General features: G+C 51.5%; 2 protein-coding genes across 3 annotated transcripts in view; one reads left to right on the top strand and one right to left on the bottom strand.

Annotated features, from left to right (window-relative positions):
- LOC141085886 (heparan sulfate 2-O-sulfotransferase 1) overlaps positions 1-1,405 on the bottom strand; it is a 166,143-nt gene extending 164,738 nt beyond the window's left edge. The window contains exon 1 of one of the 2 annotated variants that reach the window (XM_073571501.1): positions 1,299-1,405. In XM_073571501.1, coding sequence (XP_073427602.1) covers positions 1,299-1,350 — 52 coding nt within the window. In that variant the 5' untranslated portion in view covers positions 1,351-1,405. Of the gene's footprint in view, positions 1-822; positions 1,215-1,298 lie in introns of those variants that run through there. The other variant, XM_073571500.1, reaches the window with a different exon arrangement.
- A 117-nt stretch (positions 1,406-1,522) lies between these two features.
- The window catches only part of SELENOF (selenoprotein F), a 31,053-nt gene continuing 20,031 nt past the window's right edge, over positions 1,523-12,544 (top strand). Inside the window, exons 1-2 of the mRNA XM_073571503.1 lie at positions 1,523-1,661; positions 7,417-7,584. Coding sequence (XP_073427604.1) covers positions 1,614-1,661; positions 7,417-7,584 — 216 coding nt within the window. The 5' untranslated portion in view covers positions 1,523-1,613. The remainder of the gene's footprint in view (positions 1,662-7,416; positions 7,585-12,544) is intronic.

The raw sequence follows: 12,544 nt of genomic DNA on the forward strand, positions 1-12,544 counted from the left end.
ATGTCACTGCACGGTCAGACACAGCCATTACACAGCAGGGGCACAGTTATAAGACTATCTAGTACAGGAACCCCTTTAAGCAGGCGCAGGCCCAGTTTTGGTCACCCCCTTTTAAGCTTCTACACATTTCATTCAGTCTGGGTGACCACTAAGAGGAACAGAGCATCCATCAGGGCCGTCACCCAGCTATCCCAGGCTCCGGAATGACAAGCTCTTTCGTGGTTTAGGAATAGACACAGGCGCCAAGCAGAGAACTGTAAAGTAATCCTTCATGCATCTTCTTCCTAGGATGGGACCGCGGGCGGCTCAGGGACACACACTTGGCCACAATCACTGCCAGCCACAAGAAGCCACGAAGGTCTGTGCCGGGCAGGGGATCAGGCACAGACTAATAGAACAACCACTCCCAACATTGGGACACGAACACTGAAGACATTTATAGGAAGCAAAAAGCGACAGGATCTGCAGGAGACGCCGACCGTGTACAGCGAGCAGCACAGTGTGAGGCCACAGTCACCGCTGACCATCCAGCAGAGATAGCAAGAGATGCATCACAGTAACAAGGGTCACTCTGCTCCTTACATCTACTGCACTAACAGGAGAGACTCCTTCCCATGGGGTGATCACCTGTTGGCAGCAGCCAGGACCCTCCTCCCCTCATTGGCCCCAAGCTCAGACTCTACTCCCAGCCAGCACAGCCCCCATTGCTGCAGGCACAGTCCTGTCGTTCCCCCCTCCGCCAGGGCCGGCGGCAGCAGCAGGCAGACATGCAGAGCAGTGTCTGGGGCTCGGATCCCTCGTCCCTCCCCCGGGGCCGCTTACCGAGCTTTCCCCTGGAATCCTCCAGCTTCTGGATCTGGTTCTCCAGGAAGAGCATCGCGACCCCGAAGGTCAGCACCGCCAGCAGCTGCAACTTGGGCGGCATCATAATCCTTAGGAGACCCATCAACCCAATCTATGGCGACATAACGTGGGCATCGGGGGTTGTGGCGAGAGGCCCCCAGCGCAGAGACACCCGGCAGGTTCCGCGGAGGAGGAGGCGCCACCACAGGCTGCGGCTCCAGCGTGATCCGCTCACTGTCTGTACACTGAGGCTGCTCCAGCTCTAGCCGCAGCAGCAGCGCCGGCCCATTGCGTCTTACGTCACGTTACCACGCCTCCTGCGCGTGACGAACGCAACCTTCCTCCGTTTGACTGGTTGCTAGGTAACCAAACCCGGGCATTTCCGACCTTCCCATTGGCCGGCGCTCTTCTCCCATTGAGCGATGCCTCGTACACTCTGGGGACCTAGCACATACCTGTCCTCATCATTGCCTGACAGGATAACAGCACGTAACCAAATATGTTCATTTCTATGACAGGACGCGCAGCACAGACCCCGTCCTCTCCTCTGTACCAGACAGCGTGTGACGGTAATACTGCGGAATGAAAATATCCGTGATAACTATATCCGGGTATCGCTGTCTTTAGTCATTGAGCAGGAGGAGGAGAACCGTCCTGTGCCGGAGTATACAAAAAAATCTATATTAGGTGGCGTGTATCGCGCCCAGCGTCCCTCCTCAGGCAGCTATAAGGACAGCTCAGGGGGCCTCCCGCTCAGTACCGGCTCCAAGATGGCGGCGGATAGGCTGTTTCTGTGGGTTGTTGCCGCGCTGCAGGCGGTAAGCCGTGTCCCTGCGGGGGGCTTGTCCTCGGGGCTTCTCGTGTAGACCCCTCGTGGTGTGGGGGCGGAGCTGGCGGCGCCGGGAGGTGATGCCGCCTCTGTCTGTGACACGGGTGACGTGGCTCCGCGCTTCTTCCGGGTTGTATCCTGCTCCGGCGGCTGCACGGAAGTGAAGCCCGTGATCCCGGCTCTGTATCTCTGCGCAATGCAGATGCTGCTCCCTCAGCGCCTGCTCTCTGTTATCAGCCAGTGGTGGATTCCTGCCTCCCCAAGGCTGCTCCTTCAATACCGCACCGTGGCTGATTACCACCTGTGTTACCCCCCATGGCACTTGTGCAGTGCCCCCTCTCCCTCCCCCTGACACTAGTGCAGTGCCCCCTCTCCCTCCCCCTGACACTAGTGCAGTGCCCCCTCTCCCTCCCCCTGACACTAGTGCCGTGCCCCCTCCCCCTGACACTAGTGCCGTGCCCCCTCCCCCTGACACTAGTGCCGTGCCCCCTCCCCCTGACACTAGTGCCGTGCCCCCTCCCCCTGACACTAGTGCCGTGCCCCCTCCCCCTGACACTAGTGCCGTGCCCCCTCCCCCTGACACTAGTGCCGTGCCCCCTCCCCCTGACACTAGTGCCGTGCCCCCTCCCCCTGACACTAGTGCCGTGCCCCCTCCCCCTGACACTAGTGCCGTGCCCCCTCCCCCTGACACTAGTGCCGTGCCCCCTCCCCCTGACACTAGTGCCGTGCCCCCTCCCCCTGACACTAGTGCCGTGCCCCCTCCCCCTGACACTAGTGCCGTGCCCCCTCCCCCTGACACTAGTGCCGTGCCCCCTCCCCCTGACACTAGTGCCGTGCCCCCTCCCCCTGACACTAGTGCCGTGCCCCCTCCCCCTGACACTAGTGCCGTGCCCCCTCCCCCTGACACTAGTGCCGTGCCCCCTCCCCCTGACACTAGTGCCGTGCCCCCTCTCCCTCCCCCTGACACTAGTGCCGTGCCCCCTCTCCCTCCCCCTGACACTAGTGCCGTGCCCCCTCTCCCTCCCCCTGACACTAGTGCCGTGCCCCCTCTCCCTCCCCCTGACACTAGTGCCGTGCCCCCTCTCCCTCCCCCTGACACTAGTGCCGTGCCCCCTCTCCCTCCCCCTGACACTAGTGCCGTGCCCCCTCTCCCTCCCCCTGACACTAGTGCCGTGCCCCCTCTCCCTCCCCCTGACACTAGTGCCGTGCCCCCTCTCCCTCCCCCTGACACTAGTGCCGTGCCCCCTCTCCCTCCCCCTGACACTAGTGCCGTGCCCCCTCTCCCTCCCCCTGACACTAGTGCCGTGCCCCCTCTCCCTCCCCCTGACACTAGTGCCGTGCCCCCTCTCCCTCCCCCTGACACTAGTGCCGTGCCCCCTCTCCCTCCCCCTGACACTGGTGCAGTGCCCCCTCTCCCTCCCCCTGACACTGGTGCAGTGCCCCCTCTCCCTCCCCCTGACACTGGTGCCGTGCCCCCTCTCCCTCCCCCTGACACTAGTGCCGTGCCCCCTCCCCCTGACACTAGTGCCGTGCCCCCTCCCCCTGACACTAGTGCCGTGCCCCCTCCCCCTGACACTAGTGCCGTGCCCCCTCCCCCCTTGACACTAGTGCCGTGCCCCCTCCCCCCTTGACACTAGTGCCGTGCCCCCTCCCCCCTTGACACTAGTGCCGTGCCCCCTCCCCCCTTGACACTAGTGCCGTGCCCCCTCCCCCCTTGACACTAGTGCCGTGCCCCCTCCCCCCTTGACACTAGTGCCGTGCCCCCTCCCCCCTTGACACTAGTGCCGTGCCCCCTCCCCCCTTGACACTAGTGCCGTGCCCCCTCCCCCCTTGACACTAGTGCCGTGCCCCCTCCCCCCTTGACACTAGTGCCGTGCCCCCTCCCCCCTTGACACTAGTGCCGTGCCCCCTCCCCCCTTGACACTAGTGCCGTGCCCCCTCCCCCCTTGACACTAGTGCCGTGCCCCCTCCCCCCTTGACACTAGTGCCGTGCCCCCTCCCCCCTTGACACTAGTGCCGTGCCCCCTCCCCCCTTGACACTAGTGCCGTGCCCCCTCCCCCCTTGACACTAGTGCCGTGCCCCCTCCCCCCTTGACACTAGTGCCGTGCCCCCTCCCCCCTTGACACTAGTGCCGTGCCCCCTCCCCCCTTGACACTAGTGCCGTGCCCCCTCCCCCCTTGACACTAGTGCCGTGCCCCCTCCCCCCTTGACACTAGTGCCGTGCCCCCTCCCCCCTTGACACTAGTGCCGTGCCCCCTCTCCCTCCCTCCTTGACACTAGTGCCGTGCCCCCTCTCCCTCCCTCCTTGACACTTGTGCCGTGCCCCCTCTCCCTCCCTCCTTGACACTTGTGCCGTGCCCCCTCTCCCTCCCTCCTTGACACTTGTGCCGTGCCCCCTCTCCCTCCCTCCTTGACACTTGTGCCGTGCCCCCTCTCCCTCCCTCCTTGACACTTGTGCCGTGCCCCCTCTCCCTCCCTCCTTGACACTTGTGCCGTGCCCCCTCTCCCTCCCTCCTTGACACTTGTGCAGTGCCCCCTCTCCCTCCCTCCTTGACATTAGTGCAGTGCCCCTCCTCCCCTTTGCACTATTGCAGTGCCCTCCTCCCCTTTGCACTATTGCAGTGCCCTCCCCCCCCCCCTCCTCCTTGGCACCAGTGCAGCGCCCTCCCCCCCCCCTCCTCCTTGGCACCAGTGCAGCGCCCTCCCCCCCCCCCCCCTCCTCCTTGGCACTATTGCAGTGCCCCCCCCCCCCCCGGCACTAGTGCGTAGGGGATCATTCATTTTACTATATGTTGCAAAACTGTAGTATTGGAGTAGATAGGACAAGCAATCAAATCCTCAGTCTGCTAAGTGGGTGAAAAAATAACGTGAGAAGTAATTTAACTTTAAGAATATAGAAGTACAAAAAACAAGTTTAAAGCACACTTAATGTACATAAAAAGGCAATAATTTAAAAAATCGCTACTTAATGCTTTCTTTGTACATAGAGGATATCAAAATGTACTTTTACCATGCTTAATTAAGACTTGGAGTAAAGCAAATGCCAGAATTGCTGATTTTCAGTCACTGCTGCTCCCCCTGAGTGGTGCAAACGTGTTATATGCACCCCAAAACATCACCCATATAAAGCCCTCATACACCTCCACCGACAGAAAAGCTACCGATCTCTGAAGATGGTGACACAAACCACTTTATTTTTTAAAATTGCTGATATTTGTTTATGCTAATTAAAAGCAAGAAACCATTCCAGTTTGGTATCGCTGTAATTGTACTGACCTGCAGAATCGTTTTACCGTCTAATAATCACCACTAAATCACAATCTAAAAAAAGTGGAATTGCATCTTTTTCACCTTTTTGCCCCATGGTATAATAAATGGTGTCACTCAGAACTACAACTCGTCCCACAAAAACATGCCCCTCGTATAAGTATGTCGATGGAGAAATGGCAGAAAAATGAGAACTGGCTATTCTATTCAGGAGAGAATTGTTGGCTTGTGCAGTGACTTTCTACCAGGACCTTTGTGCACACCTCACAAGGCTGGTACAGGGGGATGAGTTGTATGGGAGCATTTGGGGTCTCACACATACCTTTCATCTTGTTGGGTGCAGCCTGAGGGCTGGATGCTCTGGATGAAAGCACTGGAAGTATTGAGCTGGTAATGCCAGGGTAAATGCAAAGTCATTACCACTGGAAGAGAAATCATGGCAGGGTCCATGATGCGGATGTTTAGCACAAACAGCCCCTATAGTCGATCATCTATTCCTGTTTTCTAAGTGATAAAGGACTTGTCCACCCCAGGGAAAACTTTCAGCAAGTTATGGAATTTGTAGCTTGGAATATATACACTGTAGGGTTCGCCTCTACTAGCTAGTTTGTTGTCATGTGACTGCAAGTAGGCCACTTTTTATACCTGCAGTCTCAAGCTGATTAGCATCTCATCCGCTTCTGTGTTCTGTAAGGTGCACGTCTTGCCAAAACTTTGACCTGAGATGCAGCAGCCTTTTTCACCAGGTAACAGAAACTTCATGTTGTACAGCTATGGCCCCCTTCAGAAGGTCCATGGGCCCGATCTGTTAACAAGCCACATCAGATCACAAATTGTTAGTCAACATTTTTGATGATGCTCGTGGACCAGTCAGTCACTGCAAATGCATCTGGTCTAGAAACTGACACAGCTTTGTGTAGTTCTAGCATTAGTTTTCCCCTATTGGGGTACTGAGACTACACATCAGCACCTGATCTATGTGACTGCAGGGTTAGAATTTACAGAGGCTTTTCCCTCATTATCTAGGATACATCCTAAAGTCTTAAGGGCCCATCACACTAAGCGATATCGCTAGCAATATCGCTATAACGTCACTGGTTTTTGTGACGTAATAGTGATATTGCTAGCGATATCGCTATGTCTGATACGTACCTCCGACCGCTCCCCCGCTGGTTATCGCTGATCGAGCAAGAAAGTCCTGGACCGTTTCTCGTCGTCAACTTCTTGCTGTGGAGACGCGTGGACGCGGGCGGGAGGACGTCAGGATCGTCTCGTTTGACAGGTAAGTAGCGACCCCTGCGATGTCACTGGTGAGATCTGCCTGTGTGGCAGCTCACTAGCGACCACTTAGCGATGCACCAGCGATCCTGACCGCGTCCTATCGCTGGTCGGGATCGCTGGTGCTTCGCTAAGTGTGACCGTACCTTTACTTTGGTCCAGTTTTCACCTCTATTGCCTTTGTGTGCTTTCTGTTTGAAATATGGACATGTGAATGAGAGTTAAGACTGACGTGCTCAACAGCGGCTTTGCACAGTGATAAGGATTATTTTATCCACTACTGGCTAGAGACCACTTAAGCCTTATGGCCCACGCACAGAACAGATCCATAGTAGTGCACTAGTAGACTACCATGGGCCATTCTGTGCCTTTTAACTTTGAGGAAGAATGGAAAAATTATGTTCAAGTATCATGGCGGTTTGACAGCCGCAGCACATGCAGAGATTGCCTAACAAACAGGCAATCCCCGCATGTATTGAGGCTGTTGAACCCCTGCGAGACATGCAGCCGCGGGGACTCGAACATATTTTTCGAGCATGCCGGAGTCACTCAGCACCTGAGCATGCCCAGATAATATCTTATGCGAGCTCATTCGCTTAGTACTAGTTAGAATGCAAACATCTGCACCGTTCTGTCTTGATCATGTCTATGGGTCCTTTTGGCACCAAAAACTCGTAGACGATTGCATTTTAACCTGTCGCTGGTCTATTTGCACACCCAATAAAAGATTTTATTCTGTGATTCCGGACTACCTCCTTTCTTCCTCCAATTGGGGCGTACAGGCTGATACACTATCCGTGCTCCGGATCACCGCACTTGCATGTAATGGTGAGCTGAATTACTTCCTTCAGCCTTCAACCTTACACAGAGGTGTTTGTTATTAATTAAGAAAAAAAGTGTCATTTGTCTTGCGCCATATTATAAACGTACGAAAACATGGACCATGTTGGATCTTTATTTTTTTTTATTTTTTTTTTCACATCACAAGTCTAAAATCTTTTCTCTGAGCAAATATTAGTGAAAATCTAATCCAAAACACTTCTAAAAGTCATTGCTTGTCTTTACATATGAGAAAAATAACTGACGTGAGCTTCCAAAAAGTGTTTAGAGGATCTGTTTGGTGAAAGGTTCATCTTTCCACAATCTACATTATTCTGCTGTCTATTATCTCATGTCTGGCTTTTCTCTGCTCTTTCAGATATCCACATACGGAGCTGAGCTGTCCTCGGAGGCCTGCAGAGATGTTGGCTTTTCCAGTAACTTGCTCTGCAGCTCATGTGACCTGCTTGGGCAGTTCGGGCTGAACAGCATCGACCCCTTTTGTAGACGATGCTGCCAGGAAGAGACTCATTTGGAATCAAGAAAAGTAGGTTTTTAATTTACTCCACTAGCATCTTTCCACCATGGTCAGTCATTTGTTTTTTTGTTTTTTTCTTCACTTTCATTGCAGCTATTTGATGTCAGTTTTGAACTACGACGGCTTGCGTTTTTGTCTTTTTTTTTTTTTTTTTTTTTTTTCTTTTTTCTTGTGGACCATTCAATCCGCTATAAACATCTTCTAGCTGTAAAAATGGACCGCAAAATGAGGCCTGAGTTTAGTAGAGGACTTGATCAAAAAATCTTTTAATAGCTGGTATAATACACAGCAATATTTCTGTAATCCATCATCGTATTGTACGGGCCGAATATTTTGCTAAACTATCAATAGAATCGGTTATCAATATAAGATTGGTGGGAGATTCACATATGACCCCCTCCCCATTCTGCTGATACCTGCATTTGGCAGCAGCCGAATGTAAGCGATGTACAGAGTAGAGCTGTGTCCTACTGTCTAGTGGTCTCTGCCGAGTGCTATGATCGCTATTGACTGTCATTTGAGGGGGTTACACTGCCAGGATCAAAGTAATCTGTAGGTGGGTTTCATCCGTTCAACTTCTGTGACTGCTCTATACAGTTCCTTCGATTCTGTACATATGTGCCTGATGTCAGAAAGAGTTGAAACGGCGTTGGTGTCTAAAATGTGTTACGCTCGGACACAGATCGCTCCGCTTCTGTATAGACTGGGGGGGGGGGGATAATTGTGCTTGTAATACTTGCAAGAAGTGCAGGCTTATAATTGACTTGTCAGTACAATATCGTTTGAAATGGACAGAAACCTCAGACCTCTCTCCAGCCAATAATAGTTGTGAAACTTCTTAAGCTCTAAAGGTACTGTCACACTTAGCGATGCACCAGCGATCCCGACCAGCGATATGACGCGGTCAGGATCGCTGGTGCATCGCTAAGTGGTCGCTAGTGAGCTGCCACACAGGCAGATCTCACCAGCGACATCGCAGGGGTCGCTACTTACCTGTCACACTAGGCGATCCTGACGTCCTCCCGCCCGGCTCCACGCTCGTCTCTCCGCAGGAAGCTGACGACGAGAAACTGTCCAGGACATTCTCGTGCGATCAGCGGGGGAGTGGGTCGTAGGTAAGTATCACACAGCGATATCGCTAGCAATATCGCTATAACGTCACAAGTTATAGCGATATTGCTAGCGATATCGCGTAGTGTGACATGCTCAACACCGAGCTGCCTTGAAGATCTCCATAGTAAAACTATCTGGCCGTGCTGTTAATGTCTCTGTAAGAAGAGGACACTTTTTTTATTATAAAGCCTATTGACATTGGATCCTAATCTAGCAGAAAAGAACGCAAATCATGGAAAACCTGTGTTTTAAATTTTTTCTAGAAATATCCCGACCAAGCATGCATTCTGAAAGACTTGTAAAAAAAAAAAAAGCAGTAAACCAACACTGTGTGTGCCGAAATCTCTATATTTACCAACAGCCGTAGACAAAAGTTTTGAGACTGGAAAAAAATTTTTTTAAACTTTGCTGCTCCCATTTTCTAGATCATTTAGCCAGATGTTTCTGTAGTTACTGATGTACACTTATCAGTTCATTGGTTTTTACACTTAAAGTTTATGCCCAGACTGATTATTTACAGTGCTGGTCTTTATTTTTTTTGCAAGACTTCTGCCCTTCTCCCTGTCAGCTGAATATGACCTTCCGGGCCAATTCCTGACTGATGACAACCCATTCTTGTCTAATCATTGCTTGGAGTGGATCACAAGTTCTATGTTTTCGTTTGTCCACCTGCATTTTGAGGATTGATCGCAGGTTCACAATGGGATTGAGATATGGGGAGTTTCTTGGCCATGGACCCAAAATTTCAATGTTTTGGTTGCCCGGCCACTTGGTTATCACTTTTTGCCTTGTGACATGGTCTCCATTTTGCTACAAAAAGCATTGTTCATCACCAAATTGCTCCTGGATCGTTGCGAGAAGATGCTCTTGGAAGATGTTCCATTCTTTCTTTGACAGTGTTCTTATGTAAAATTGAGTGAGCCCACACACAATTGGAAAGAAACTCCACACACAAATAGTGTCAGGATAATTTACTATTGACATGACCACATTCATGGTAGCTACCATCCTTTTTTTTTTTTCTTTTTTTTTTTTTTTCTTCTCCAGAAAATGATTTTTCATCAGGCGGTATAGCAGAACATGTGTGTCGGCCTTCGCCTTGCTGGGCATGCAATTGCACTGACAATTGCCATACCAGACCAAGCTCTGCACTGGTACCAAAACCTCTTTTGGAGATGATCCTGGTACTTGCTGAATTGTCTTGATCCTCTCTATAAATAGTTCTTCACGATCTGAAAAATGGTTGCTTTTTGGAACAATATTACATTTAGCAATGTCCTTGCCTGTAAAGCAGTTTTGATGCAAAGCAATGGTAACCACACGGTTCCTTGGAGCTAACCATGATCAACACAAGAAGACAATGATTTAAAGCAACCAATGTGATCTTCTAATTTAACCAGCATGACGGAGAACCTAGTCCTCATTAGCACTTTTTTTTTTTTCTGAATGATTATGATCACTGAAATGATGTGATGTAAACAGGTCACTTTGTGGCAAGGCCAAAAATCAGTGGAAATGTTCTTTTTGTGATTCAGTTAATTTAAATAGCAAGAAATGACTGCACTTTCTTGTAGTTCATGTGATCACGCTGAATAACAATGCAGAGTCAAAGCAAGTTGGCATTTATAAAAACTAAGGCGGCAAGCTTTGTGAAAATCACAATTTGTCATTCGGAAGTTTTGACCACGACTGTACTGGCTAGCAGAAAGGAAGGGGAATATTCTTTCAAAGAGGGATCATTTGTAGATGAAAGCTATTTAGCGCTTTGATTAGTGCAAACTCTGGTACAGGTGTCAGACCGCCACCGATCTCGTACTATGTATAAGGGGAGGTCATGAGTACAAAGTTAGTGGACAACCCCTTAATGATCATCAATAAGTCTTTTTACTGACCTGAGATATAAGAGAATAGCATCCCCGCACAGGTGACAATCCAGCAGCTGTCGACTGTACACTATAGCTGACAACTTGCTGCATCAGCCACGATCAGTGTTGGCACCGTCCATATCTGTTTAACCCCTTAGATGCTGATGTCAATAGTGACTATATCATATAAATGGTTAAAAGATTGTGGGGGCTTCCGCTTTATCCTTATTGGCACCCTGAGATCACGATTCTGTGGTCCCGGTGTTTGCCATGGCAGTTCACAGTCAAATAGTGGCCTTAGTCTGCCGGCTCCAGTGGCCTGTTCAAAGGTTAGTGACATTTAGGTGGTAAAAATCAATGTTTTCATTCCTATTATGCCACTTTGCATTCATTTCTGAAAAGCACCTGAGGGGTTAACAAAAAATCTGACAAGTTTTCAGTATGTCAGGGGGTGCTGTTTTTTAAAATGGTATCACTTTTGGGGGGTTTCCAATATATAGGACCCCTAAAGTCACTTCAAACCTCTATAGGTCCCTAATAAAAAAAAAAAAAAAAAATTATAAATTTCCATGAGAGAACAAAATTGCTGGTGCATTTTTCTCTAGCAACCTTCCACGACAGCATAGGAGGTTGTCTCCACGCCCTAATGGGGGACAGGAAGCACGGGAGGTTAAAAGGTCCCTCCCACCTCCCTCTCACCAGTGTCTTTCCTGTCCCCCATGGGGCATGGAGAGGTTCGGTATGCTGTGTGGCCGGCTGCTGCAGCGTACCTGTAATCCTTAAGCCAGGCAGTGGTGGTCGGCGGCGCTGCCTCCACTCCTTCGTACTGCTCCCGTCTTCTTAGAACACGAGACCTTCCTGGCCCACCCGCGCTCCCCTACGGGGAGTAAAGCTGGCCAGTGATCCCCGACCGGAGGCCTCCCGCAGCTCTCCGGTCTCTCCTCCTCCTTCTGCGCGCCGTGCAGTGACCCGGAAGTGACGTCACGCGTGGTCACTTCCGGGGTATGTGTGACGACTTCCTGTCATGGCAGCCCCCATTCAGCTGCCGGCGCGTGGAGCACGCCAGCACCACTTGCTGTGCCTGCTCCGGGACTCAGGGAGGAGGAGGGGGAAATGAAAAGGCTGCGCTGAGGGCGGGGTTAACCCCTTATTAACCCACCAGAAGACGCCGACAGGTAAGACGAAATCCCCTGTCAGCATGGACGGTTCTTCCTGCCCTGCGTCTGCAGAACCCAGTGCTGCCCCAGCCACAGTAAGTGTACCTGGGGTGGGTCCTAGTGGTGCTTGCACGGACAGGGTGGTCAGGGCTGAGCACCCGTCATTGATTGACGAGATCCGCAGCCTGGTCACTCATCAGGTTCAGACCTCTTTAGCCTCTTTTAACCATGTCCCCCTCCTCCTCCACCTCCTCCGACTGTAGGCTCACCATCCCCAAAAAAGCGGAAAATACAATTAGAGGACTCGGAGTCCGAATCAGAAAGGTCATACAATTCAGGCTCCGAAAATTGGGAACAACCGGGAACCTCTAAATCAGCCGAAACTAGGAAATACCTCCTTTCCGCGGAATATGTGGAGGAGCTGGTCAGTGCAGTACGGGCCACCATGGGCCTAGAAGATGAACCCATTACTCAGTCAGCACAGGACTGCATGTTTGGGGGATTTGAGGGACCCAGACAAATAGGTTTCCCAGTACATAGGAGCATAGTAGATATCTCTCAGGAATGGTAGTACCCAGAGAAGCGCTACTTGGCCCTTTCGTAACTCAGGCATAGATTTCCCCTGGAGGGAGAGGAGTTTAAATGGGACATCCCAAAGGTTGATGTCCAGGTGGCAAGGGTGGTGAAGAAGACGGTCCTTCCATTTGATGATGCGTCCCAGCTTAGAGACCCGATGGATCGTAAAGCAGAGAGCCTCCTAAGAAAAGCCTGGGAAACCTCTGCCTTTTCCCTAAAGTCAGGAATTGCGTCCACATGCGTCTCTAGGTCTCTCTT

Source organism: Dendrobates tinctorius, unplaced genomic scaffold (assembly GCF_039654945.1).
Source record: "Dendrobates tinctorius isolate UK_male_01 unplaced genomic scaffold, ASM3965494v1 ptg000029l, whole genome shotgun sequence".
Classification (NCBI taxonomy): Eukaryota; Metazoa; Chordata; class Amphibia; order Anura; family Dendrobatidae; genus Dendrobates; species Dendrobates tinctorius.